The sequence below is a fragment of the Callorhinus ursinus genome, unplaced genomic scaffold (assembly GCF_003265705.2).
Source record: "Callorhinus ursinus isolate GAN/ISIS: 27379988/994484 unplaced genomic scaffold, GSC_fseal_2.0 scaffold17, whole genome shotgun sequence".
NCBI classification, from domain to species: Eukaryota; Metazoa; Chordata; class Mammalia; order Carnivora; family Otariidae; genus Callorhinus; species Callorhinus ursinus.
The window spans coordinates 3,278,442-3,305,833 of NW_027397079.1; the positions used below are offsets into that span (position 1 = coordinate 3,278,442).

Genomic DNA, 27,392 nt, shown 5'->3' on the forward strand with positions numbered 1-27,392 from the left:
TTTTATGTGAGGCAATATTTTAAGGCCATCTGTGGATACAGTCTTACACTGACATTTCTCTCCTCATATCCTGATGCAAATTTTGGCCCTTCTAAAGAGTAGAGCTGGAAACTTGATGTACCACATGGTCTATTTACATTTATTTCCACCTAACTTTGGCTTCTTCCATTCCTCCAGAAAGAAAGAAAGAAAGAAAGAAAGAAAGAAAGAAAGAAAGAAAGAAAGAAAGAAAGAAAGAAAAGAGATTTTTTTTTAGTTTATAATAATGATTGTTGAATGAATAAATATTCTGAAAGTGGAGATGTTTAAAATCCTGAATCAGATGATTAGAATCACATGTGAATAACACGAAAAACTAGATTATTTTATCAACTTTTGGTGAGGACTCTACAGATAAAGCTCATCACTAAAACCTTTCTGGAGGAGGATTAAAAAATAGTAAAAGACAAACAGAAAACAAAGATGTACCAACAAAAAATGTCTGTCAAACTTTATTTGGGATGAAGTTTTTAGAGAAATGTCTGTTTTATAGGTTTTTCTATCATTTAATCTTGATTTTTCTTAAAACCACATCCTGTCACACAGACAAATTAAGCCAAATTATTTCTGATAGGGTAGTTACTTTTTCCAGTATCAGTGGTCCCTTCTTTTTTATGTTGCCTTCTATTATTTTTTCAAAAGTTCACTTAAGTCTTCAATGGCATCACGGATTTTATTATTTAGAAAAAATGCTATACTTGATTCCTAAGTGCCCAAAGGCTCCAGGCCGACCCAATGTCATTATATGAAATATACTCCTCTTCCCTGTCAGAAAGTTGAAAGATATTTGGGTAGTCCAATTTTCCAATCTTCGGTCCACTGAAGAGAACTTTGTTCCTATAAAACTCACGATTTAATAATTCATTCCCAGTTATGGATGGAAGCATAGACATTTATTCCTGGAGGAAACACTGAAAGTGGTCCTGATCAATGTCTTGAAAGGAGCAGAGAAAGATTTCAGAAACCCAAAATTCCTCTTCCAGTTTGTCTTTGGGACTCAGTCTGTCCACAAGCACCAGAAACAGCCCTGCTCCCCTGTTTCTCTCCACACATTAAATGGGATTCATTTCGACTAAGTTTTGCTCACTTTGGGGTGAAGGAGTCATGATATCACCATTTCTAAACATTTCAGTTTTTTATGTCAATTTATTTTTTAAGATTGTATTTATTTGAGAGAGAGCACAGGAGGGGAGATGGAGAATCAAACTCCCCACTGAGCAGGGAGCCTGATGCGGGACTCGGTCCTGGAACTCCAGGATCATGACCTGAGACGAAAGCAGTAACTTAACTGATTGAGCCACCCAGGCGCCCATCTAAACATTTCAACATTACTTTTAAACACTGGTAAAATAAACTGCATTGATGTGTAACAGTGGAAGTCTGAAGCAGCCAAATAAACCTCTCTGATGTTAATTCTGTGTCCATTTCAGGAAAGGGTTTTCCTGTGGTTTATCAAAAATATCTCAAAAGTACTTTTTTTTTTTTTAAAAACATTTTATTCATTTGACAGAGAGAGAGAGAGAGAGAGCAGGAACACAAGCAGGGGGAGTGGGAGAGGAAGAAGCAGGCTTCCTGCCGAGGAGGGAGCCCGATGCGGGGCTCGATCCCAGGACCCTGGAATCATGACCTGAGCCGAAGGCAGACGCTTAACGACTGAGCCACCCAGGTGCCCCTCAAAAGTACTTTTTAAGATTTATCTTTAGATCTACAAAGATATTCCTCTAATAAAGAGATATTTCAATTCTAATCTGAATCTAAAACACTTTATAATAATCAGTTTTAATAATGCTAAACAGTAATGCCTTTAAAAATATAGAGAAGATATCCTTTCCTATCTTGAAGCCACCAGCCTGCTGGAAATCAGTGCAGCAAATACTGATTCTGTATGTTCTTTATGCCAAAGAACCTTTAAAAAAGATTAAATCAAGTTATTTGTTTCAAAACATTATCTATTAAGAGTTGCAATTGTATTGAATTTATTTAGCAATTTCATTTATTTATGTTTTTCTGTGAATTCTTCTGAAGTCATATAAATAGCAAAGATGCTTTGAACTAAATGTTCCAGTGAAAACAGGCTGTAAACATCAGGCTGATGAAAATGACTGCTCCATATCTTTTGCAGTATTTACCCAGTCTCTGTATTTTTGAAGGGTTAAATTCTATATATCTTGAACATCTAACAAAATATTACTGTTATAAGATCCTTCCACTTAACTCTCAAGTATTTGGTCTAGTTCTTATCTTCCAAATACTGCACTTGTATGAGATGAGGATCTGCTCTAGATCTAATCCATTTTGTGCCTCCAGGCTGAACCCTGAGGCCCACAGTCATGTGAACTCCTCCAGCCTCTGTCTACACAGCTCTTAAGAAGGTGCATTCAGGTGCAGGTGAGCTTTGAGAAGACAATTGAACAAGGAGAGTGCTTGTCATTTACGGATCTCTGGTAGCTTCTCCTATGAACGACTGAAAAACCTTCAAATGCTTATAGAAGCCTGTTATCCCATAACTTTACCTGAGACTTATCTCAATTTGAATAATGTACTTTCTGGTAAAAGTTTCCTTGGTAATATAAGAAAGGTTGTCACATACAAAAAAAAAAAAAAAAAAAAAGCAAACACACACAAAAACACACATGCAAAGGAAACACGCTTTCACATTTACGTGTGGTAGAAAGAAGATCAAATTACATATATTTTTTTTACCCCATGTTTGGCAGTCATCTGGAAAGAAATGTGGTTTGAGATCAGAGCACTAGTTCAGGTTATTGTGGTGGTTCACTCGAGACATGAAGTTCATTAACAGTGAATTTCCTGAAATGTTTGATTGAATCCTGTTGTTCTAAACACAGATCTCATTATTTAGGATTGGAATTCTAGGTGAAGCATGTGTGCTCGCCTTTGAGTTTTAAATTATTACTTAAGAAATTATACATCAATATAGTGTTTTAGCTGTAGCTGTTGGTTTCAAATTGATTTTTTATTATCAGCTACTTTGTTCTCATTTAATTATTTTTACCAAATACTGTTGTACTATTGCTGTTATTTCATGATTATGCAGAAAGATACTCTGAATTTCCCCAAAATAGCATTATTCAACAGGATGGTGAAAACATCTCAACAGGAAAATGACCTCCTGAGCTCCCAAGTGAAATATCAAAAAGCCTGTTGAAGTTCAGAATGGAAATCAGATAACCAAAGTAATCACCTTCTTTTCTGGGACCATCTTGGTTCTCATGAACTATGTCACTAACACTGCATAAAGCAAGGTAATCATAGCTAAAAATTCCAGGAGTCCATCTTGAAATATTTTATAATTCCAAATATATTGTATGCATCCAAAATGAGTCTTTAATGTGGAATATACTCTGACCTTGCACAGAGCTATGTAGTGGTTCAAGGTTTTTATCTATTCTGGGAAGGCTTCATGAAAAAATGTGCATTGTTCACCTCCTGTCACTGAGGTTTAACACCGCACACCATTTATCCCTGTTGAGGATATTTAAAGCCGAGGGTTGGGGAACTTGGAGGAGGACCAAGGTCAGCATCTACATCAGGGCATGGAGATGGATAGACTGAGGGCATTTTACTCCGAATCAGTTTTTAAATGCATCCAACTGGGAACAGTGTTCTAACTCATACACTGTAGTAAAGACTTATGATCAGCACATTATCTAAATTTTTAAATCAGATCTGTGACTTATAAGGCAGGGAATTTGTTAGGCACTATGAGTAGAATTGCATGGAACAGGGCCCTCTTTTCACTGGTCTACTTACTTACACAGGTAAGAAAATAAGTATATTTTTAAGATTTTTATTTATTTATTTGACAGAGAGAGAGAGAGAGCACAAGCAGGGGGAGCAGGAGGAGAGGGAGAAGCAGGCTCCCCGCTGAGCAGAGAACCCGACACAGGACTCAATGCCAGGGCCCTGGGATCATGGCCTGAGCCAAAGGCAGACGCTTAACCAACTGAGCCACCCAACAGCCCCAGAAAGTAAGTATTTTAAAAACAGTATGATACTTGCTATGGCAAAGTTTCATGGGAAGGTTGAGAAAGGCACAGAAGGAAACAGGAAGGCTGGGCACAGCTTTGCAGAAGAGATATAATTGAGCTCATCTAGAAGGATGGTAGGCATTGGCTGTTCTGGAACCAGAGGAGAAGTCTCCAAATAATGTCTTCACAATTATGTGGGGATTTGGAAGAATACGGCATATCCTGGGATGCAGAACAATTTCCAGTAGCATGTGTCTTACTGATGCTTCATTGAAAGCATCAGGAGAGGGCTATCCTGCAGCCCCACGGAGGGCAGTGAGTCAGTATGCAGTGGGGTGGGGGTAGAAAAACAGGTGTCTGCACAAGGAAGTGACACAGATATTTGTAGCATTTTGGAGAGATAATCAGTGCCACTATGGAGTATGGATTGGAGTGAGGGGAAAAAATAAAAGGAAAAATTAAACAATGTTTATGTAGTGCTGAGGGTGGGCTTCAGAGGTGGGATACAGGCTAATACATGAGGTAAAATCGTGTGTGTGTGTGTGTGTGTGTAGCACACAAACATGTCATCGTGCAAGGGGGGCCTGAGAGATGAGTGGAGGCAGTGGAAGGATGGTTGTGATGGGGTGGGGCGAACACAGGAGAAGGCACTGAGCTCGCATGAGGGCATGAGGGAGAGGAGAAACATCACAAGCCCGAATATTAGTGTCATCTCACAACAAGCCAGCACATGATCCAGGAAAAGGAGAAACCCCTTCATCAACAACTTGTACAAATAATTAAACATGCTCTGAACATTTTGGGGGGCATGGCTCAAGACAACGTCAGGCCTTATGGTTCCAATTTTAGTATATGTGCTGCCGAAGCGAGCACGACAACATCAGGCCTTATGGAGCTTACTGTCAAATAGAGGAATCAGACACAATGACAAATAGTGACAGACCGTCATGAGCACCTGAGCAATAGAAATATGGAAACCGTGGATGGCCATGGATGGCTGTGGACACAATCCTACAACTGCACATTTGTGTTCTCCGTACTGCTGTCCCTGCTTTCTGTTGCTTTTCTACTTTTCCCAATTATTTCTCTGTTTTGTTGTATCCACTTCTTTTTATGCTGGAGATAAATAGAGGAGCATGGAATAATTTTTTAGGATAAATAGGAACTTTTATCCATTTTTATAAGTATGGCTCCTTCTATCATATAGAATTAAGCCCACGGTTATATGGTTAATATGAATACTTGCTTGGCATTACCACACTCTGTTCAGATTGTCCATGTCTTTTCTATATTTAAGTGTTAAACAAAAATGTTGATGTCAAAAATGATGACTTTAATTGCAAATGTAAGCTATGAATATTATTTTCATAAAATGTAATTTTTATTATGATTTCTACCTAGTAATTTACATATGGTGGCTAAGTCTAGTAATATTTCACTTTATTGATAAAATATATCATGAGTATAATTTCCTAATACAATGTTTTCCTTTTTGGACCAACATTAATGGGCATTAAAGTGAAAAACAAAGGTAATTTAGATAATCTCATTGAGGACACATACCTGGAAAATCTTATTCTCTAACCTACAACATTAATTAATTCATGAAGTCACTTAGTTAATGTGTATTTGTAAAGTGCCTATTGTAGTTCAGATTCTTTGCTAGGTGATGAAAATATAAAATTAACTGATCTCTGTCCTGGCTCACCAGGAGCGCACAATCTCTACAGGAAGACAAACAATATACAACAGTTAACATCTTACATCTTAATGGGACATCCATTCATCAATTCAATACACACTTATTACACACTTAATATAAAATATGTTTCACATGACACCATATCCTGTTTCAATATACAGGCATAGCCTTGCCCTTCAGGGCTCTGAGTTTAGTTGGAAGTATTATTATCACATCAACAAGTGCTTAAGAATGGAATGGACGCACATTCTAGGTGGCGACTGGAAGAGTTCACCCAGCTGGAGTCTTATGTCCTTCGTCAGGATTTCTGTGAAAACAGGATGTTAGTACAGGGCAACCCATTTATAGGCAGCCACACAGTATGAAATATGGCTGCTTCTAAATGAGCCACCTGTACTTTCCAAGGGGTGCACAGGTGACTGCAAGGAACACGCCATGCTTGATGGTGGATGCTTCCGTCAGGTTTACAGATAAAAACAAACATACACAAGTACATATGCACATTGATACAAAGCGATATCCAGAAATACAATGAAATGACTTCAGCCAACAATATATCACATTAACTACATAAAATGTAATTTGATTCTTTTCAGAATCTATTTCCAGATAGAGTGGTAGCTTTTATATTTCTTATATGCAGAATAGTTTAAGAAGTAACTTCCTCTCTAGAAAAGACTGTTTTCTGAGGTGGGGGGGAAGTCCAAAAAAATAAATACAACTCAGCATGTTTTTACTTTAAACTCTGACACTCACTAATTGCCTAAAATACCTTGACTATTCCAAGAATCTGATTAACTACTGTTGTTTTTTTTAAAATTTAGCTATAGGAGTTTGCAATCCTGAAGAATCTTCATGTCCATATATGAAGTTCAGAAGAACTGAAAAATCTAGCAATTTATACTTAAGAACTTTGATATCAAGACAAGGAAGAAATTAAAGCCAGATTGAACACAGATTTTGCTAGTTTGTGAAAATGATTATCAATATAGAGCCAATATCTAGACAAAGTGGCAAGTCAGACATCTACTAATATATTTATCACAAATACCACAATTAGAATATATTTTGATCATATTGTTATATAATTACACATTTTTAAAGACCAAGATACACTTTCAGCAACATTTTCTGTAAGAAACTTGAGCATTCATACAAAATTGAACTATATAATTATTATTTATGGTAGAAAATTTTCATATTCTTTTGCTATATTACTTATGAAAATCTTGATCCATGAAATGAAAATGGTGGAAAAATGGGAAAAGGGACATTAGGAACACATCACTGAGTTATTTTGAAAACAACCATTTTTTAGTAGTATAGATTTTTCAGCACATCATCTTAATTCCTATTGTCTTAAACTCAATGTTTACATTTGCATATATTTGTTTTTCTATGGGAATTGACATTTAATTGACAGCACATTTAATTATTTACTTTTACTTTAGTAGAGAACTACAAGCTGTGGCTAATTAATTGTTTTCAGCCATGGATCTCAGGGTCTTCTTTTCATTTAGGAACCAGATAAAGAGACAAGTATCTTTCCATAAAGGTGATGGTGAACATGAAGCAGGCCCCATAATTAGTACTTGTAGAACACACAATGGGCCATGCAGCACATTAGCCAGATCTGTCTATGCTATCTCTTTTCATCCTGAAAATAATCTTACAAAATGGTTAATTATAGGATCCTAAGTAAGACAGACAGAGGAGTTTTGCCACAGCTAAAACCAAAGGAGGCACCCTAAGGAAAGTCAGGTTCCTGTCAGGAGCGCAGAAGCCTAGCAGTTTAACACACACAGGATTAAGGTGATGATTCTCAATACAGAGTGCGTTCCTGTTGGTGTAGCCCCTTCCCACGCCCTACTTGGTCCTGAGAGGACCTTTTCCCAATGGTGGCTGTGCCCATCCTGGGTTCCTTCAGCCATCCTTGCTGGGAATGGGGATGCAGGGACTATCCAAGACACATCCTCACAAACTTGATCAGAGAGAGTACTGTCTCTTCTCACTGGCCATGGAAGATTCACTGGATTTGGCCAAAAAAAAAATGTGATAAATAATGAACGAAAATCATTTTGGGAAGTTCATTGGGGGATTTCATTGTTCTTTGTTCATAAAATAACTGTAACATTTTCCCTTTCCCCAGAAAGGTTTTCCACATTGGATCAAGAAACATGTCAAATTTACACACAACCAAACAAACTTCACACTAATCTTCAAAGGATTATCCTGGAGGCAACCAGTGACGAGAGTCTTGGTTCCATGAACACTGCTCTTGGCTTTCCTCAGTCGGTGTATTTAATTCTTGCCAAAGAGAAAAACAGTGTGTGAGGAGAGCAAAGACACCCATGGACAACGTCTAAAGACCCTGAGTGGAAGAAGTAGAGAGATCGGCAAATGGAAAGGTCCCCACTGGAAGAGAGGCTGGGAACGCCCTGATCAGGGGGCCAGGGGCATGGACATGGGGATTCCCTGGAGACAGGACACGAGGGACAACACAACACTTTGAAATGACGTCCAGACTCAATCCGGTCCCAAATTCCCTTTCCTTCACTTGGTCCCCCTTCTGTTTCCAAGCATTAACAACGAACAGTAATGCTTCTTTCTTCCTGCCCCCATATAGAGATTTTTATAAGAAAAAGTAAAAGATTTATGAAAACACACTGAGCTCTTCCTAAGTAAACTCTGTATAAATATAAGGGATTACCAACAATCTTCGGATTTACTGCTGTTGTTATTATTCATATGTTGTAGCTTGTATTATTCTATAGCACACAAATACAAAGTAATTTTCAAACCATAAGCCAGAATGCACCACTTCAAGCAATGTCGCGAAGCCATCCATTCCCCAGAAGAGACAGCCAGAAGCGGACCACTGCTGGCTTCTCCAAGGTTCAGGATGGAAGAGCACCATTCCTCATGTTCCACCTCTCAGTCTTGCAAAGAATTTCCGCATGAGTGACTGTCACCCATCAGCCTAACTGTGACTTGTAAGCGCCAGCCCGCCCTCACCCAGCTTTGGAGACATCAGTAGCGGGAAGCACCTGATTTAAGAACCAGTGTGTGATCTCACCCTGCCTCACTTGAGAGACAACGCTTGCTTGCTGGGAACTGCTACACACGGGCTGTGAAGTATGACAAACTTCGCCCAGAGTTCACTTGCAAAACCCAAACGCAAAACAAAGTGAAATAGGTAGCCCAACAATTCTGTGAGCAAAACAAAGCCCATGGATTCACTCTCTCCCCAAGTGGGCATGACTTCCATTACCACCCAGCTCATCTCAAAGACACCCACGGCCCCAACACCTTGAGATAATCTGACTCCCTTCTTTCTGTTGCTCCCATGAAACCGTGCACCAAAGCCCTACGAAACCTCCCCAGCATGCTCTCTCACACGCCTCCACTCTTCCTTTCTGACTTTTCATGTCCCTCCCTCCCTCCCTCCCTCACACCATGGATGCTGCCAGGGCCTACTAGGGGATTTCCTGGCTGGATCATCCTTGAGACCCAGATGAAATTCATCCTCACAGTCTTGTCACAATCCTGTCACCTGCTCTTGCCTCCTGTATCCAGGCTAAGTGCCCAATTGGGCCTCGGCATCACTCATTTCCTCCAATCATACCTGTCCTTTAAGGCCAAGTTCAGCCCCTTCCTGCTGAGGCTTCCCTACCTATTTCTCCTGCATCCTCTGTCCTTCCTGAATTTCTTATGAGTCCCACCCCCAAAAAAGTGACAGCTGGTATACTGCGTGTTTTTTTATTTTTCGATGTGTTCCTGTGCATAGAGTTTATTACTCCATCTGAAAACTCACCTCTTTGAAGACAGGGTTAGGCTAGTGAATACTCTGTTTATTTTATCATCTGAGGAAGATGGGCAGTGAAAATATAAATACCAAAATGTATTCATGCTACTGTATTTCATTGGTGCTTATATGAATGCCAACTTGTTAGTAAGTGCTTTTAATTCAAATAAATGAATAAGTGTCCAAAGATTTCCAATTGTTATTAAAATCATGAAAAAAATGCATGTCTTTTAAATTTTCATACATTCTAATGTTTATAAAATTTGGGAAGATTTAAAAATAATATTTAGTCAGAAATATCCAGCTAATGAAGATTCAGAATGGTTACAACAATATTACCCTAACCAACTTTGAATGGAAGTTACATAGTTTCATATTCCTCCATAAACTGATTTTTCCAAAGAGGAAATCCCATCAGCTCTTATTACATACTGTTGTGGACATGTGTAATAACACATCTATTCAGTGAAATGGATATTTTATAGATTAATTTCCATGAAATTATTACTATATGAAATTTAATACAGAAATCTTTAGCATTAAGGATATGAAATGGTGTTAATTTGGTCACAGTGAATTTAGTTTGATGGTGACAACTGAAATTTCAAGCATTTTTAATAGCCTGAAAACTGCATAACAGATTCTGAGTAGAAGCAGAAAATTTTCCTACATTTCCTGATGAATGATTTGTTCATTTGTATTTTTTATTAGAACCAATCTATTCCTTTAGGTCTGGGAATTTGTCTTTTACATTTTAAAAAATCAGTTAAATGATTAAACATTCAAATTAATAAAATAATATACATGAATGTGCAATTTCTTAGCATTTATTTCAATTATTGTGCAGGAGGACAGATAAGTACCTCTCCCAAAAGTCCCATTTCTTACAGATCTGATTTCGTACTGACATGCATTAACTACCTCTAGAAGTTTCCAGAAGAGATAGCCATTCCATGTGCATATGTGCTACCACTGGAATTTTATAATTTGGCTCTTCAACTAATGCCCCACTGACCAGGATGGATAAAGTATCAGATTTCAATAAATTCACCAAAGCTGTAGAGAATCCTCTGGACACCGGACTCCAGGTGTGGCTGCCTTACAGTTAGACCTCATGACTGGAGCCAACAGACCATGGGGCCAGGTCATCCATCACCTGCAGAACAATCCTACCAACACCTAACCCCCAAACCCACCCTCTACCATGGAGGCAGTCTTCCTTTCAATCTATTTGCTATTTGGTAAAGGAAATAGGTTTCTGATTAACGTCATGATAAAACCTTGTCTTAAGAAACCCTGAGGTGCTCAAATAAGTCCCCTGTTTTTATTATAGAGCTTAACAGTATTGACCCCTACATCACCAGCCAGAACTCAGCCTTCAGCCACTTCCATTCCTTTCATCTCATTTATAGTCCAACTCATCAGAGTCCTATAAATGAGGAGATTTTAAAAAATCTGTTGTTTACATCTTTACCTCCATCACCTTGTTCTTACTGACATTACCGTTACACAACATCCAGTGGGCAAATTCTAACTTCATTCACATTCTTCAATCTATGCTCCATATCGAAGCAAGATTAATACCAAGCACCAAAGGATGTCAAAACCCATTACCCAAAAATTACATCTACTTCACTTCCACTACAAATCTACCATCCCCATTTTCCCAAGTTAATAAATAATAGTCCCAGAGCCCACCAACATTGGGGTCACCTTTAGCTCCTCTTTTTCTCATGCCCTACATACAAGCCCTCACTTACCCCACTGTTTTAGGGAGTTAAAAGGTAAACTTTGTTGAAATAATCACAAGAAAAATTTTATATCCCTTTCAACAATAAATATATCTTTTGATTGTATTCAGTGTCTTAGGATTTCAGAACTACAAGTGTCCAAAAACAATGACTTATTTTCAGAAGAAAAGTATGTGCTGCAATATGACAGATCACAGTGCTGACAGGTGCCACAGCGAAGAGACTCACTTCCACTCCCCAGAGACACAGGAAGCTGTTTTCCTTCAGCTCAAATTTCACTATTAAGTTAAAACACTGGACCGTATATGCCCATACTTGCTTTTGCGACTAAGTGGTGTTCAGTGGATCACTCCAGACTCTTTGTCAATTCTGAGCTGAAATTTCAAGTTTTTTTCACATCCTCATCTAATAGCTTCGTGTTGGAATTCAACAGATGGGATCATCCTCATATCACTGTTTTCTGAAATGTTTACTTAGTTAAAAGAATGAAGAAAAAAAAAAGACTCATTTGATGATCTTGCAGAGATCCAAAGAGCCTTCAAATGTCCTTATGTCAAAATTCATACCGTGGAGAAATATAAAAATTTTGAATCTGAATAGATTTCATGGCCTTTTTCTTTTTATAGTGTTATGACAAATGCCATAATACAGGCAAGAAAAATCAGAATCAGAGATAAACTGACCTGTGATTCATTACCCAGCATTGCCTTTCTGACAAGACATATAAGTCTCTGGGATTCTTATCTTCCCATGAATGACCTTTTGTGAAAATAATGTATCTATGTCTTTGACTAATACAATAATTATTACTTTTTATTTCCCCTAAAGAAGAATGGAAAAAAAAAATCTGTCATCACTCTTCCCATAAAATCTGAGATTTTATAGCATTTGGTGATATCATCTGTCAGCCTCCATTTATTGCCCTCTCAAGTCATATGCTTTTAGTTTAATCCTTATAATTAAATTATTTATGTCACCCTTCTCGAGGTTCCTTTTTCTTTCTCAAGGTACTGGTGGCCAGCAATATATGCATCTATTAAAGATGAAAATAAGTAGCAATGTGTCGACTAGCAAATTGTCACAAAATATAAGGAATAATTAATTATAAAACAAAAAAATAAGTAATTCACCAAATCAAACCCCTGGGAAAATCAGGTAAAGCTATGTAGAAACTAGTGTGGACCAACGTGCACATTGTAACTTCTATAGGATCTGGGGGACCGTGATGTGAGTCACCAGGGTGACCTCCTCTCCTAATTAGGCAATTCTCATGTTGCCACAGAAGTGAAGCATGTCATGGTTGCACTGGAATTTTTAAAAATGCAGTAAATGTTTATTTTTTTGTCTTTGTGATGCTATGCATGTTAGTAAGGTAGCAGGATGATAAACATGCAATTAGAAGTCAAGGGACAGGGGGCGCCTGGGTGGCTCAGTTGGTTGAGCCTCTGCCTTCGGCTCAGGTCATGGTCCCGGGGTCCTGGGATTGAGCCCCGCATTGGGCTCCCTGCTCAGCAGGGAACCTGCTTCTCCCTCTCCCGCTCCCCCTGCTTGTGCTCCCACATGCTCTCTCTCTCTGTCAAATAAATAAATAAAATCTTAAAAAAAAAAAGTCAAGGGACAGGGATTTTACTGGCTTTTCTTTCTCTCATTTGTGTCTGACATTAAGTCAATTAAGCATCACTCTGTGCCAATTTCCTTTCTTAAAATGGTCATAATAAGACTTTGCCCTTTCCTCCCTCCGAGAAATGGATGAACATTTATGCCCGATTTCAGGACAGCCTCACCTTGAGGCAGCCTAAGGTGGGAGGTGTTCCGGTTTCAGAGTGCCATGCTTCGACCAAGAATCATGTGCAAGCCTCTTTCTTAGAAATGCCACCTCGTTTGGCTCAAATATTCTCTTGATGATGTCTTACAGTAATTAAACATTTATCTTGATTTTTATCTAAAAGCGTACGTGTAAAAATAAAATTTTCTGATGCAAACAAGAATTATGTGCTTGGATTGGGGACCGAGGACTGGTTTTTTTATATGGCATTCCCAGAGACACGAATGCTTTTCCGCTTTATAAAACATCCATCTTTTCTACAAGAACTAGAGAGTTGTTTCCGGGGACTTGCTAGCAGCCTACTTCTCTACTGTATCTGAATGACATGGACCCCTTTCGCCATTGTGATATTCCATTGAAAGCCATTCTATTTTGAAGAAATTTTGTATATGATATGTTCTCTAGGCTTTCTTTTCTTGTAGAAGCAGAGTAACAATGCAATCTTCAGAATTCTTACTGTAAGCTTATAAAAACATGTATGGATATGTCTTGACATATTGATAAGAAAGTTTTCCAATAATGCAATCACATAAGCATAGAGTTCTGTGCTTGTCACTCCACTGATGTTACAATTTTCTCTCCTGTAATACTACCCTTTTTATACCAAAACAAAATGAGTAGGGAATTATATTTTTCACTAAATATGCAGTTTTAAAAAATATATCAGTTTGAAGCCTATTAGAAATAGGCTTCTTTTTTTTTTCCCCCACAGCGAGAGCCACTGCATTGCACTTCATAACAATTCATGGCAGAATTGTTTCAATGGTGAGCCCCAAACTAAAGTGAATCCAACACAGACACAACAAAGGCAGAGGTGTATGGCTCATTTTCTGGGAATAATACAAACAAGCAACTGTGTCAGATTTAAACATTTAGAGCTTTCAAATTGGTTTTTCTTTTTCTTTTTTTTTTTAAGATTTTATTTATTTATTTGACAGAGAGCTACACAGTGAGAGAGGGAACACAAGCAGGGGGAGTGGGAGAGGGAGAAGCAGGCTTCCCGCAGAGCAGGGAGCCCAATGCGGGGCTCGATCCCAGGACCCCGGGACCATGACCTGAGCCGAAGGCAGATGCTTAATGACTGACCCACCCTGACACCCCTCAAATTGGTTTTTCTTTTAACCAAGTTGTAAAACAAGTATGTTTTGTGGTTTGGACCCCAGCTCCAGGCTCTACTTTCTCTGTGCCTTTGCCCCTTCTGTGGGCTACACATTCTTCCAGTCGTCTTTTGTGGAAATTCTCCTGGACCCAAATCCCTTAAACGGGTCACCTTAACTCTTATGAAAGACAGACAGGTGCACACTTTGGAGATGTGGGGGGCCTAAAAGACAAAAGCCACATCTACAACAATACAGAAAGTGACTTTGCAATTGTCTTGTTTACAACAGTAGATTCATAACTATTAACCCAGACATATCCTGGAAATTTAAAAGTACATGTAAACAATCATATTGTATGTTTCCTCTTTTGAAAGGTTTACTTTATATCTGCAAGTGTATACACACACACACACACACACACACACATCATTTTTGAAAATGGAATGATCTGAAAGAGAATTAAAAAAACAACATTCCTAAATAGGAAAATGTGAGGGACAGACTCGAATGGGACCCCATGACCCCCACCAGTGCATGACACTGACCCCCACAGAATGCTCTCCCCTTCCCGGAGTGTGGCCGGGATCTGTGGCAGAGGCAAGAGAATGCTCTAACCCAATGGACAGCCCCAAATCAGGTGAGCCTGAGTCAGTCAAAATGGACATGATCCTGAGTGCCCCTGACTCACTCAGCTGAAAGGCCTGGGCCCCCACGAGGGAGGGCTCTTCTGCTGGCCCTGGAGAGAAGAGCAGCAGGGATGAGACCTGCCCCAGGACCCCAAAGCAGCCTCAGTCCTGCTGATGTGGGGAACAAAGGCAAATGAAAAAAAATTCAATTTCCTTACAACGTACAGCCCACCATCACGTCCTTGAGACAAGCAGAGTGACATTCCTCTGGGAACTCAGCTGCCTCGATGTGGACACTTTGCTAAGGGCAAGAGGCAATCCTAGCCCAACCCCCAGGATCCTGGAAGTCTACTTTAACCTATAAAAATTCCTTTGGAAACTTCTTTCGTCTCTAAAGCCCCCACGATGCATGTTGGCAGTCATTTCCCAAGCATATGGCCCACCGATGTACCTCTGAAGGGTCTCATGACTCAGGTTTTATGAGACGGTAATAAATGATCTTTCCCCAACAGTAGCTAGCCCCCTCGAGGTCCTGGAAAGCTTGCTTCCAAATTCCTTAGAGACTTTCGCTCTCCCCCAACCCCTTATCTGAGAGTATATAGTCGTCCCCTGTCACAACCCCAGGGCACCTCTTTCTGCCCGTGGGATCCTATCCTCAGGCTTTAATAAAAACCACGCTTTTTGCACCAAAGACACCTCAAGAATTCTTTCTTGACTGTTTACTCGGAACCCCAGCGTTTTCACATCACTGCCACCCCAAGGAACCGAGTCCTGCCAACAGCCACAGGGCCTGAAGGAGGGACAAGGGGCCTCGGGCGGGACTGGGGCCCCGGCCAACTTGACCACAGCGTAGACCCTGTGAGGACACCACCGAGCCAGGCCCCAACCCCCCCACCCCCAGGAGCTGTGAGTAATAAGGTGTTTGAGGTCCCTGAAGCTTGCGGTAATGGTTACACAGCAATAGAAAACTTGTACACAAAATAACTGCCTATTATTTTGAAACACCTTTATAAGATGCCCTACGAGTTAACTGTGGGGAAAACAAATATTGCTAATTACATTTGTCCAGCAGTTTTATCTACTGAATTAATGGTTATTTGAGAACAAATTCATGCTCCGTGAAGCCATGTTTACAAATCGCACATCCATTCTCTACGATCACATGAGGAGATATCAAAACATCACAGTGCCTTTGCCACAATTTTAATCTTCATTGAAATAAAATAAAAATCTTTCAGCATTAGTGTGGGTTTATGTGCAAGCTGGTTCTTATCGTGGCCCCCTTCTGTGCTTGTCCTTGTTTGCAGCACAATTATAAATACTTTTACAAACTACTCATTGAACAAAACATCACTTTGGCATGATTTTCTAGACAATGCTACACGCCATAAAGACAGAGGATGTGATGAATGCTATTCTTCTAATAATATGGCTAATTTTACTTTAAAACAGCAACACTTACATGCATGACAACCAACAATGTCTGGGAAATTTGTGGAAGTCTTTATTATTTATAAAATAAGATTCTAGACCTTGCACTTGAGAACTGCCGTCTAGCTTATATAGAATTTCCAAAACCCAGTCGTAAGGAAAGAAGGAATCGGTTATGAAATGAACAGAGCATTGTTCATGTGAATCTTTGTCAGTCAGGGAGGTCAAAGCACCAGAAGAATCTCTATTAGAAATGAGGTAAAAAAGAAAAAAAAGAACAGTGCAGATCTTACCACACACACAAAAAGCATCATGCGAGATGATGGTGGTGTTAACCTTCTTGTGATGATATTTTGTATGTATTTTGTGTATCAGATCGTCACCCTAAACTCACAAAACGCTATCTGTCAATTATATCCCAATAAATCTGGGGAAAAGCCACAAAAGCAGAGGAGCTCCTGATATAAGTGAGTAAACACAGATGGAAGAGGGACACCCACAGAAAACTGTACCCACCTATGCAGACTATCTACCGATCCTACAGAGAATTAGCTCTCCTTATCATCTGTGGTTTCGGGGACGCGAGAGGATCGTTTGTGACATACGGTATTCTTCCCCTTCAAGTTTGTTCTCGGTAATTGATTGCTCATGGGGTCCATGTAGACTTCATGCTCACAGTATTTCTGACTTGTTTTGAAGCAGGAAGGTGACGATGCTTAGTATTTCATGATTGGCCTTGAGAATCTATTCACACCCGGAGCCGCGGTCTTGTTTATAACAGCGTATTTAATGTTGGCGTCATTTGATTCCATCCGCATGTTAATCCAATGTGACAGTTGCATCAGCCCACGGCTCTGGGCTTGATGTTCTCTACAAAATACACCGTAGCTTGTTTGAACTCAGTTGTTTAAACCAACGTTCCCTCCAATTTGTGGCTTTGGCAAACAGAATGCGTAAAGGGTTACCATAGAGGAGGATGCCAATGGATGGGCAGCTGGCTATGGGCGCGTCCTTTTGCTTCAGATGATAGTTGTGGAGGGACTTTGAGGTTTCTCTCCATCTTATTTCTTTATTTTTTATTTTTTTAAAGATTTTATTTGTTTATTTGACAGAGAGAGAGCACAGGCAGGGAGAATGGGAGAGAGAGAGGGAGAAGCAGACTCCCTGCTGAGCAGGGAACCCAACATGGGGCTCCATCCCAGAACTCTGGGATCATGACCTGAGCCGAAGGGAGATGCCCAACCAACTGAGCCACCCAGGTGCCCTCTCTTCATGCTATTTAAACAGATTGTTCAGGGTGGGAGCAGGGGAGTAATTTTAGGAATGTGAACAATGGAAATTGGCTTGCCTTGAGAGATTTTTACATGGGGCAGGAGGAAGGAAAGACCCCTGAATGTTCCTCTTCCCCTGTCTCCCAGTGAAACCTGGTCTTCTGCAGGTTACAGGGATGCAGGGGCTGGACCCATCCCTGGATTCCAGGCTGTGTGCTCTGTTTGCTCTCAGAGTGTAGGATGTGCTCTGAAGGCACTGAGCTTCCAGAGTAAGGGGTTTTGTTGTTGTTGTTTTTCTTTTTAAAAATAATTGGTACAACAGGGCCACATGGACCAGCAGCTCTATGCTGTGGGTCAGGTTGTTCATTTCCCAACTGTCCCCATCTCTTTGAAATGGCTCTTGTACCACCTGTTCTTCCTCACCTGTGCCACAAACCGTACCCCTCCCACTACTTTCTCTTCAGCATTTTAGAGCGGTCTTTGAAGGGGGCTCTCCACTCTCTGCCTCTATTGTAAAAGTCTGAGGCAACAAAATGAGGCTTGTAACAGCCAGGAAGGTAAGGAGCCCAAGACCACGAGCCAGCTCTTCGCAGAAGGAAAACTCTGTAGGACCAGACGCTGGTCCTGCCCTGCACCCAAAACAGAAGCATCCCATGGGAAGGCTAATATGATTTCACTGTAACACCAGAATGCCAATATCCTGATTTCAAATAACGAATGGAGTCAGTCCATGCACCAGAATTCATATGTCAACACAAATAAATCTCTCTCTTTCTGTTGGGGAGCCATGCTGACACCCCAGTAGTAACAAAAATATTGCCTGGTAACCAAGGAATTGGAGCAAGTGAAATCAAGCCTAATTAATGTGCCTCCAATACAGCATTGGTTTCCCCAATGGGCTTGGACCACAGCATCAACTTACTTTGGTTTCTTTGCCAGATACATCTTGGGTGGTCACTGCAAGGCTTCCATTTTCAAGGTCTATCCATGAGTACCAACCACCCTGCACCATCCAACCCTTTCCTTCTTTTTAGTTTTTATTTTTTAAGATATATATCATATTCAACCAAACTGCTCCATTTGTAACAACCACTAAATGTTTCTGCTTTGCCCCCCTTATGTGTTACTGTAAATGTCAGTGCAGTCTTTCCCCTTTCTGAAGCCACTCCTGGGTGGCTGATAGCACAGACTGCGCCATTTGCAGCCTCTGCATTCCTCCAAGACCTGGCATGCACACCGCTGTCAGCTCGCCCTTCGTCCATCCCAGACTCCCACGCACTTTCACTCCTCAAATATTACTAATGGTTCTGCCTTGCAGCTGACAGACACCTCTGCCTAGTTTTTAAAAACTTCCATAATCAGATTCCTGCAGCCAACTGTGGTTCTATTTTTCTCCTTGTCACGCATCCTCCATTCTATTCAGACTCTCATACTCATTATCTCATGAGCACAGAGGTCATATTCATCTCCTCACACCCTCTCCCACACCAACCCTGGTCAGCTCAGGCTGTCATCACTTATTAAGTGGCTGTGGAGGTACCGTAGGGTTGATGGTGGTAAACTTCCTCTTCTTGAGAACGTCACATTTTACTGGTGTGAAAGCAAAAGATGTACAATGTATAAGATTGGAGACATAAAAGAAAGAGCAGGTGATGCTCCTTCGGTAAGCTGGACAGCAGGATAACTTTCATATAGGAAATAGCATTTAAGCTTAATCTTGAGGAAAGAAGAAAGGGCATCTAGCAGTAAGGAAAGAACATTCTGGAGGCTTCTACTGTTATTCCAGTCTTCAGTGATCTCTAATTTTTCTGGAAAATTCTATTTGTGTTTGTGTGGATTAAAATATAAAAATCACATATTATCATTTATATAAACCTATTATCATAGTTTATTTGGGGAAAAAGAACAAGTTAATATAACGATGAAATGTATTAAGGGCCAAATATAACAATACATTAAGGGTTCAGCATATCAGTCTATATGAATCAGGGCCATGAATCGACTCGTACAACACCTAAGATCCATTCCAGAGTTGAGAATGTAACTATTTAGTCATATTTCTTTTGACCAGTGTTTCACAAGTCCCACGTGTGATTATCCTAAGCCCTTTATTATGAACAGGAACCCCAGTTTTGCTTACTCTGCTCCAATATAGTGCTAAACATTCAGTACAAAGACAACTCATGTATAGTCATTGATTAACTGGAAAATGGATCCACCAAGACAGCCCAGAAATACTTGTCTGACCTACAATTATTTCACTATACCACCGGGTAGAGAAAAGTTTTGTTGAATTGCCACAGAGAGTTTGTTTTGTTCTCCCTACTTAAAGAACTAAGAGTATGCAATCCAAAAAGCCTGTTTCAGTTCCAAATCCTCCCATACGTCTTGTGGTAAAGTGGTTCTGAAGAGGCACTGTTCTGGGAACATTCTTGTGGAACTCTAAAATAGTTAAACATATTTTTAAAAGAATTCTGAATTCAAATATAGGATTTTTTTAAATTTCCAGAACTATTTTTCTGTAAAAGGAGTTGCTGAAATATTTAGAAAACATAGCTGTCAATACACTTTTTCTTGATATCTGAAGAGCTTTGCAATCACTGGGAGAAAGCAAAAAAAAAAAAATGCCTAAGTTTAGATAAGGTGAAATTCTTTTTTTTTTTTTTTTTAATTTTATTTATTTATTTGAGAGAGAGAGAATGAGAGATAGAGAGCACGAGAGGGAAGAGGGTCAGAGGGAGAAGCAGACTCCCCACTGAGCGGGGAGCCCGATGCGGGACTCCATCCCGGGATTCCAGGATCATGACCTGAGCCGAAGGCAGTCGCTTAACCAACTGAGCCACCCAGGCGCCCAGATAAGGTGAAATTCTTATTGCCCTGAGGCAGCTCTGTGGAATCTTAGTGCTTCATGGAATACAGCTTGAATAACAATGATACAATCTAAACTTTTTGTATTACAGATCAGACATTTGAGTAAGGTGCAGAGGATGATAAAATATGAACACCCTTGGTCCCTGATCTCAGAGCTTATGGATTATGCTTCCATGTGATCTAATTATAGAATCAGAAAACTGTGATCTGTTATGAAAAAAAAATAGATCTGTAATAAAAAGGAATGTTTGGTCATGGAGGTAAATTTTTTCAGTTGCATGTTGCCTTAACCAATTACTCAGAAACTGGTAGCTGCCTAAGATATAATGTATTTATCCTAAGTTGTCTCAAAGATGCCTGACTTTTCCTCCTGTCCAATGCCCTTACATATATAAATATCATGCAATACATGTGTTACTCAACAAGGAGGGATCATCTAAAATATGCAAAATTAGGTTTATCAACAGTTCTGGGCTTCAGTCATAAGACCTGGATTTGGGTCCCATCTATTCCTCTTCCAGATGTGAAAGCCTCAGCAAACCACTCAAAGATTTGGAGATCAATTTCTAATTTATGAAGAAAAGTAAAAGCTCTTTACCAGGACCCAGAATTACCAAGGTGGTAAAATCAGAAGGTATGCAAGAGTATACTATAAATATTAAAAGAAATATGAACATCATTTGTACCCACTTCGAAAACAGTAGGATGTTTAATAAGCTATATATTTACTTTCTGTTGACATTTTCTGATCCACTCGTGTGTGTAGATTAATTATGGATTGAAACATTTAAATATGAATGTTTCCTTAAGTAATGCAATTAACTAGGAAGAGGCAATTACAAAAGTCTTTGGAAGTCAGCTGAAAGTGTCTTTACATAGTCTTAAGCTTTTATAAATTGCTCAAAACATTTTATAACCATTCATTATTTCCAAGCTATCTTTTAGGGATGAATATTTGATTCAGGTATTTGATCCCATCGTGGGAGCTTGGGATTTTTCAAACTTAATTACTTAGTGTTTAAACCCAAGAATTTAATGGAAAGTTAATAATATTTTGATTATATAGCCATCAGCACCGTCAATTCTATATTACAAATATATTTTTTTCCCATCTGGCAGTGTGTTACAGTTCTAGGACAATCTTGCAAGCAAAAATCACACCTACAAAAATGTTTTTGTAGGTGGAGGCAAAGACAGAAAACAGGCAGAAAAGATAATTACTCTTGTCAAATAGGTTATATTAAGAGCTAAATACCAATCATTGCCGATATTTTGTCTTCTCAGAAACTCAGAAAGTCGTTGCTGCTATGTTAAAAAAAAAAAAAGTCCATATAATTAGAAAGGGTCCATAAATAGATCACAGACCACAGATTCCAGCTTTCTCAAAGTTAACCAGAGAAACAGGGGCGGGGGGATGGGGGCACCAGCTAAAGGTCCTGGAGCTATGCCAGATACCATAGAGAAACATGGGATCACAACAGCCATGTGACATCGAATGGGAGCTGAGAATAGCACATGGAAGCAACCCTTCCTGAGGAGGGAAAGTGGATGCCATACAGAAAGCCTATTCATCCCAGCCACCTGCTTGTAGGACTTGTGGACTTTCTTAACTGCTATTTGGGAAAATGAAAGGGGAAGTCAGAATTCTGGAAACAGTAAAGGAACTCCCCCCTTGATGATAAATCCGCTTGCCTGAAATTCCAGAAGGCATGCACTTGCTTTGGATATCTTCTGCACAACCGCGAGAATATAGGATCAAGTGTTCATAAATTAAGAATTTCTCCAGTTGGAAATAGAGCGCAAATAGGAAGCAGAAACTAGGGTTGAGATGAGATGAAAACAGAAGCTTAGCATGACAGGTTTTCTATAAAGCAGCCGAGGAAGAGTCACATTGAGCTTAGTTACCTCCAGACTTTGGGTGATATCAGGGATGAGAACAGATGTGCACAGAGACAGGGAAACACGAAGACCAATAGTTCCTTCTCTTTGGGGACAAACCATAATAGGAAGCACAATTTTTCAGATAAGCTAAGGCAACAACAGAATCACAGAAACAAGCCAGGTGTGCCTGGAACTTCTCCTCAGTTATAATAAACCCAGAAATGTACCTAAAGAGTTCTCAACATGGTTTCCTTCTCAAGTACTCATATTCCTCTAAGACTCTAAAATGAGTATAATAGCTAGGAAGTAGGGATTAACACATCTAAGTAATAGAACAAAAACTATGAACATACTGATGGGGAACCCAAAGCAGAAGGAAAAAAGAGATCACAACAGGGTACATCTTATCTGAAAACAGGGCGAAAGTTCTTTTTTTTTTTTAAAGACTTCTTTGAAACATGTTTCAGAGTGAAATTCTGAAAAGTGGAATTCTAGTAATGGAAAATTCTAATTATGAATTGATTTTAGAATGCCAACTGCTACTAATTTATTTTGCATACAATATAATTAATATACTTGCTGTGTACTGAATCTTGTAAATGGTTATTTTCATGAACATGAAAAATAGGTTTTCTCATGATGTCAGCTACTCTACTTCTATTTTTGCCCAAAGTCTTACAGTCCTTCACCTGTAATTTTGCCCACCGAGGGGGATTTGAGGAAATTAATCTTCCTTTGAGGCACCTGGATTAGCTCTGTGTCTGGGATAATTATGATCATTTCCAGGCTTTCATTTCCTTATCTGTCAAATAAAGAAATCAATCTCGATGATCACTAATATGCTTTCATGCTAAAAAAAATCCGAAATTTTTTTGTTTTTTGTCATGGTATTTGGTGTTATAAATATTTTTAAACGTCAGATTAATGCAGGATTGGACTGTCTTGTACATTTTTAAGCATTTTAGTTCATGGATTACTTCATTTTAATTAGTTATCCACACCACATAGCTGCATGTTTTACTTTATATTTTGGAACTAAAAATGTTGGAAAGATGTTTCCTCGTGAAAAATGCCAATACAGATTTTTAAAAATCTATTCCAAATGTACTTTCTTATTTTTTTGCTTTTAAAATAGCTTCTTGGAACCAGATTTATTGTATTTGTACTTAATTTTTGTTCTCGTCTAAATGTGCATTTTCTGACTGTATAGAAGAAGCTTTGTTAGGTAATTTAATAGAAATAACAGAGGTCATATTGCACATTTCTAGTCTTGAAAGCACAGTCTCTTTCCCTCCTTTATTTTATATCCTTCTTTGTCTTCTTCATATTCATCTCTAAACATATTTTTTCTACATTGATGTATATTAATAAAGGGGGGCACTACAAAACACTGCTTAAAACTGCCGGTCTGTGATCAAAGCCTGACTCCAGTGCTCATACACCTGCTATCTTTGGCAAATACTGAAATTATTTGTGTTTAGGACATTAGTTGTGCTAAGATAGAGTTTAGTACACAGGGTTGTTTTATATTATGACCTAATATGTGTGTATTTAAATGTATCTATGACTATATATATTATACATATGCAATTTATATTCTATAATATAGAGATTCTAATATATTATATATATAGATATAATAGTAGGTTAGGCATTCAAAGACAATTCCTATTAATTACATCAAACATTCATTCTAAATCTTTCATATATACATATATGAGTCTCTGTCAATGGGCACTATATCATAATCAGCATTTTTTAAGCCTGGAAGCTCTTAAATGTCAGGATATTTTCTTTTCAGGTCTAGCCATTATCTTACAAAAATATTAATACATCTAAGACAATAAATTTCAAACTACCACTTCTGGCAACATGTCTAAATTAAAAATTAAAGACCAATCCAAAACCCAGTAGAGAGACCAGAGGGGGAAAGGATCAATATTTAAAATTAATCAGCTAAGTAAAAAAGAAAAAAAAATCAGCTAAGTAATAGATGTATCCCGAGAAAATAAAACAAAATGCAATGCTATGTCATATGCTACTTACTAGTATAGGTGAGCTGGAAACCCTGGTCCGTGTCAGACCCATTGGTGTTGAACTCAAGCCATAGGTGATTGGAAGTGCTGTTCAGGACCAGCCCCATCAGCTCATTCTTGGTGAAGGCCCCCAATGGACGTGATGAACTGTCTTTTCCATCATACACCTAAGGAGAAATCACCACGTGAGTCCTTGTATTACTTAATTCTGTTTGTATGTTAGCAATTCTAACAAGAAATTCAAATCTTCAAAGATGTGATTTTGTGCAGCACTTGGAAAAGTTAGACAGTGAAGTGAAAGCTGAATGCATGACACTGTGAAACAGTCTTTTTTCTTTAAGTTTTTTCTTTACCATCCACATTAAAGACAAAAGAGTTCATCTGTGGTCAGTTCATACTACTGTCATCACTTTGGGTGTTCTTCCTGTGTTTACTTAAAATTAAAGAAATATTTATTTGCATTTCCACATTCCATTATTTATCTTTGTCCCCCTCCCTCAGAATCCACTTCCCAAGGCTGAAGGGACGTATACTATTTTAGGCATGATGTTGCCTCTGAACTATCATGTAAGTAATTGGACATCTCAGCCCTCCCTGCTCTCTCCTATCTGAATGTATTACAAGATAAGACAGGACATGGCAATCTTGTTCCATTTTGCAGCCATGGAGCCTGAGGTGACCTGAGTCTTGAATTCGTTGTAGTAAAAGAATCTCACCATGTAATAATATCAGAGACATATGTTGCCTGGCTCTGAAACACTTTGTACTTGACTTTACCTCCCTAGGTGGTTGTAAAGCACAAGTGTTTATAACAAATATTTGCAAGGCAGGTAGACAGGCTTGCTTTTGTGCAGACCTTAAGCGTAAGGGAGAGGGGGCGTTTGGGGCTGTGTCTCTGAGTTTCCCTGAGGTAGACCGCACCAGGCGTGGATGACTGCCAATCACATTTCCTCAGTGGGGACTGTGTCAAACAGTTTAGGGCATGGGCCTGTGTGCTTTCTGCTAAGGCCAGAATAGACCATGTTTGCATTCAGGAAGGATTCCGTGCTGAGGCTACCCAACACCCCTAGGAAACTATCAAGAATAGAACACAGAGGGGGAATGGTTAATCCATTTGTCCCTTTGAACTATTGCAATGGTTCATAGCAAGAAACCACATTGGTACAGATAAGGGATTCTTGGAAGATAGAATCAGTATGTATTATATTGGAAAACATCCAGCTTTTCTTGATAAAAAAATCTTAACTAAATAAAGGACACAGAAGTCCTCAGTAGACTCCTCCAATGTCTGTTTAGTTCCCCACTATTTTCCTTCTCACATGGATTAATTCTTACTTCTCTTCTCTTAACTACCTTCTAATACATGTATAGACCATATTCTTTGCTCAACAGACTTATATACAGAATCCTAAAAGAAGAAAACACTTTTAGAAAAATCGATTTTATAAATCATTATTTTATTCATTTCCAATTAAACAAGCAGATGCTAGAATAGTGGAGTCAGATGCCCTACAATTCCTCCAGCCACTGGTGACCGTTGGAAAAATCATCGCTTGGCTTAACATGTGGATTCGTCAGACATGGTGAGGTCTGTGACACCCAGACTCTAATGAGTTTTAAACCCAGAGGAATCTGGCTCAGAAAGAAAATGTCCAAGCCTTCCTGGAAAGGTCTCATGTCACTCCACATACTACACAATTCTCTGTAAGCTACAGAAACCCACAGAGATGAGGAGAATTTGAGCAAGTAAACACGCATGGACACTCAATCCTTAGACTTCTGAAGCATTGTCCAGAGTCACCTCTGCTGGCCTTGACTGGGAGCTTCCCACAGGTCAAAAAGATCATTCAGACTGCAGCCAGCTCCCAGTATCCTCCAAACTACAACCACTAAAAAATCCTGTCGTATTTGATGACATCACCGGCAATGAGCACTGCGCTTAGCAGGGAAAGTGTCAGGATGACTAAGTCACCCTCTACATGGAGCCTCATTTTCTCAGCTCCCTCAAGTTGAAAATCTGGATTCAAGTTTTGCCTGGATCACAAATGACAACCCAGATAATACTGGAAGTCAGGAGACTTGATTTTTAATTCCAATTAAATTAGGAACAAGTCATTTGAGTTCAGCATATTGCCCGTCATGTACATACCCTGGTCTATATGCTCCTGGAATCCAAGTGTTCCTTTTAGGTATTAGAAAAATGCTCCTTGAGTCACATGTTAATACAAGGCTGTAACTGTTTACATCACAAGCGCTTCTCAGGGTTTGGCATTTAATCAATGCCATACGCTTAGAGAGGAATAGTCCAGTTAGCAGATGATCACAGATTAGGAGTCATCACGCCGAGTCCCGTGGGGGAGTCCTCCCAGTTTGACAGCAGTTATACCCAGAACATCCCAAATTAACTTTGCTTTCCATTATATATTCCTCTTCATTTTATTATGTTATGTCAGTCACCATACAGTCATCATTAGGTTTTGATCCAGTGTTCCATGATTCATTGTTTGCGCATAACACGTGTATTTCTCTTCAATGATGTTTTCCATATGAAGCAAGAAAACATCACGTTTTTGTGCATGGAAATATTTGTATAAAATTTTGGTCTTTCTTATTTGATCATACTATGTATGAAGGAGCAATGTGAATAGCATTTAAAGCTAAAAAATAAGATAATCCCACTTGAAATGTTTCAAACACATATTTATTAGCATATTCAATAAAATATATGCTTGCAAAACACTAAGGCATTTCAGATGATTGGCAGTTTCTCTGCAATTAAATGGGGTAAAGCAGGTTTTTGTTTTTGCTTTTGCTTATAATCAACAACTTTAAGCTGCAGTAATCATGAATGAACATTATTCGCTTCCTTCCATGGGAATAATATTTACCAGTGTACATTTTATGCAGTATCACTAAATCACTCACATGCACCAAGTATAGTTAATTGTTACCTGAAAGTTTTCTCTAAAGGCTTACTGACTGCTAAATTTGAGGTTATCAAAGAACTCAGAAAATGGTTACTTACGACGCAAGTTTAAATTTTTTTAGATCGGTGAGAATGT

At 39.1% G+C, this 27,392-nt stretch overlaps 1 protein-coding gene across 2 annotated transcripts in view; it reads right to left on the reverse strand.

Moving 5' to 3' along the window:
* Positions 1-27,392, reverse strand: part of CSMD1 (CUB and Sushi multiple domains 1) — a 2,052,675-nt gene that overhangs the window by 325,737 nt on the left and 1,699,546 nt on the right. For both annotated transcript variants that reach the window (XM_073902260.1, XM_073902259.1), the window contains one exon: positions 24,341-24,497. In XM_073902260.1, the coding sequence (XP_073758361.1) occupies positions 24,341-24,497 (157 nt within the window). The remainder of the gene's footprint in view (positions 1-24,340; positions 24,498-27,392) is intronic.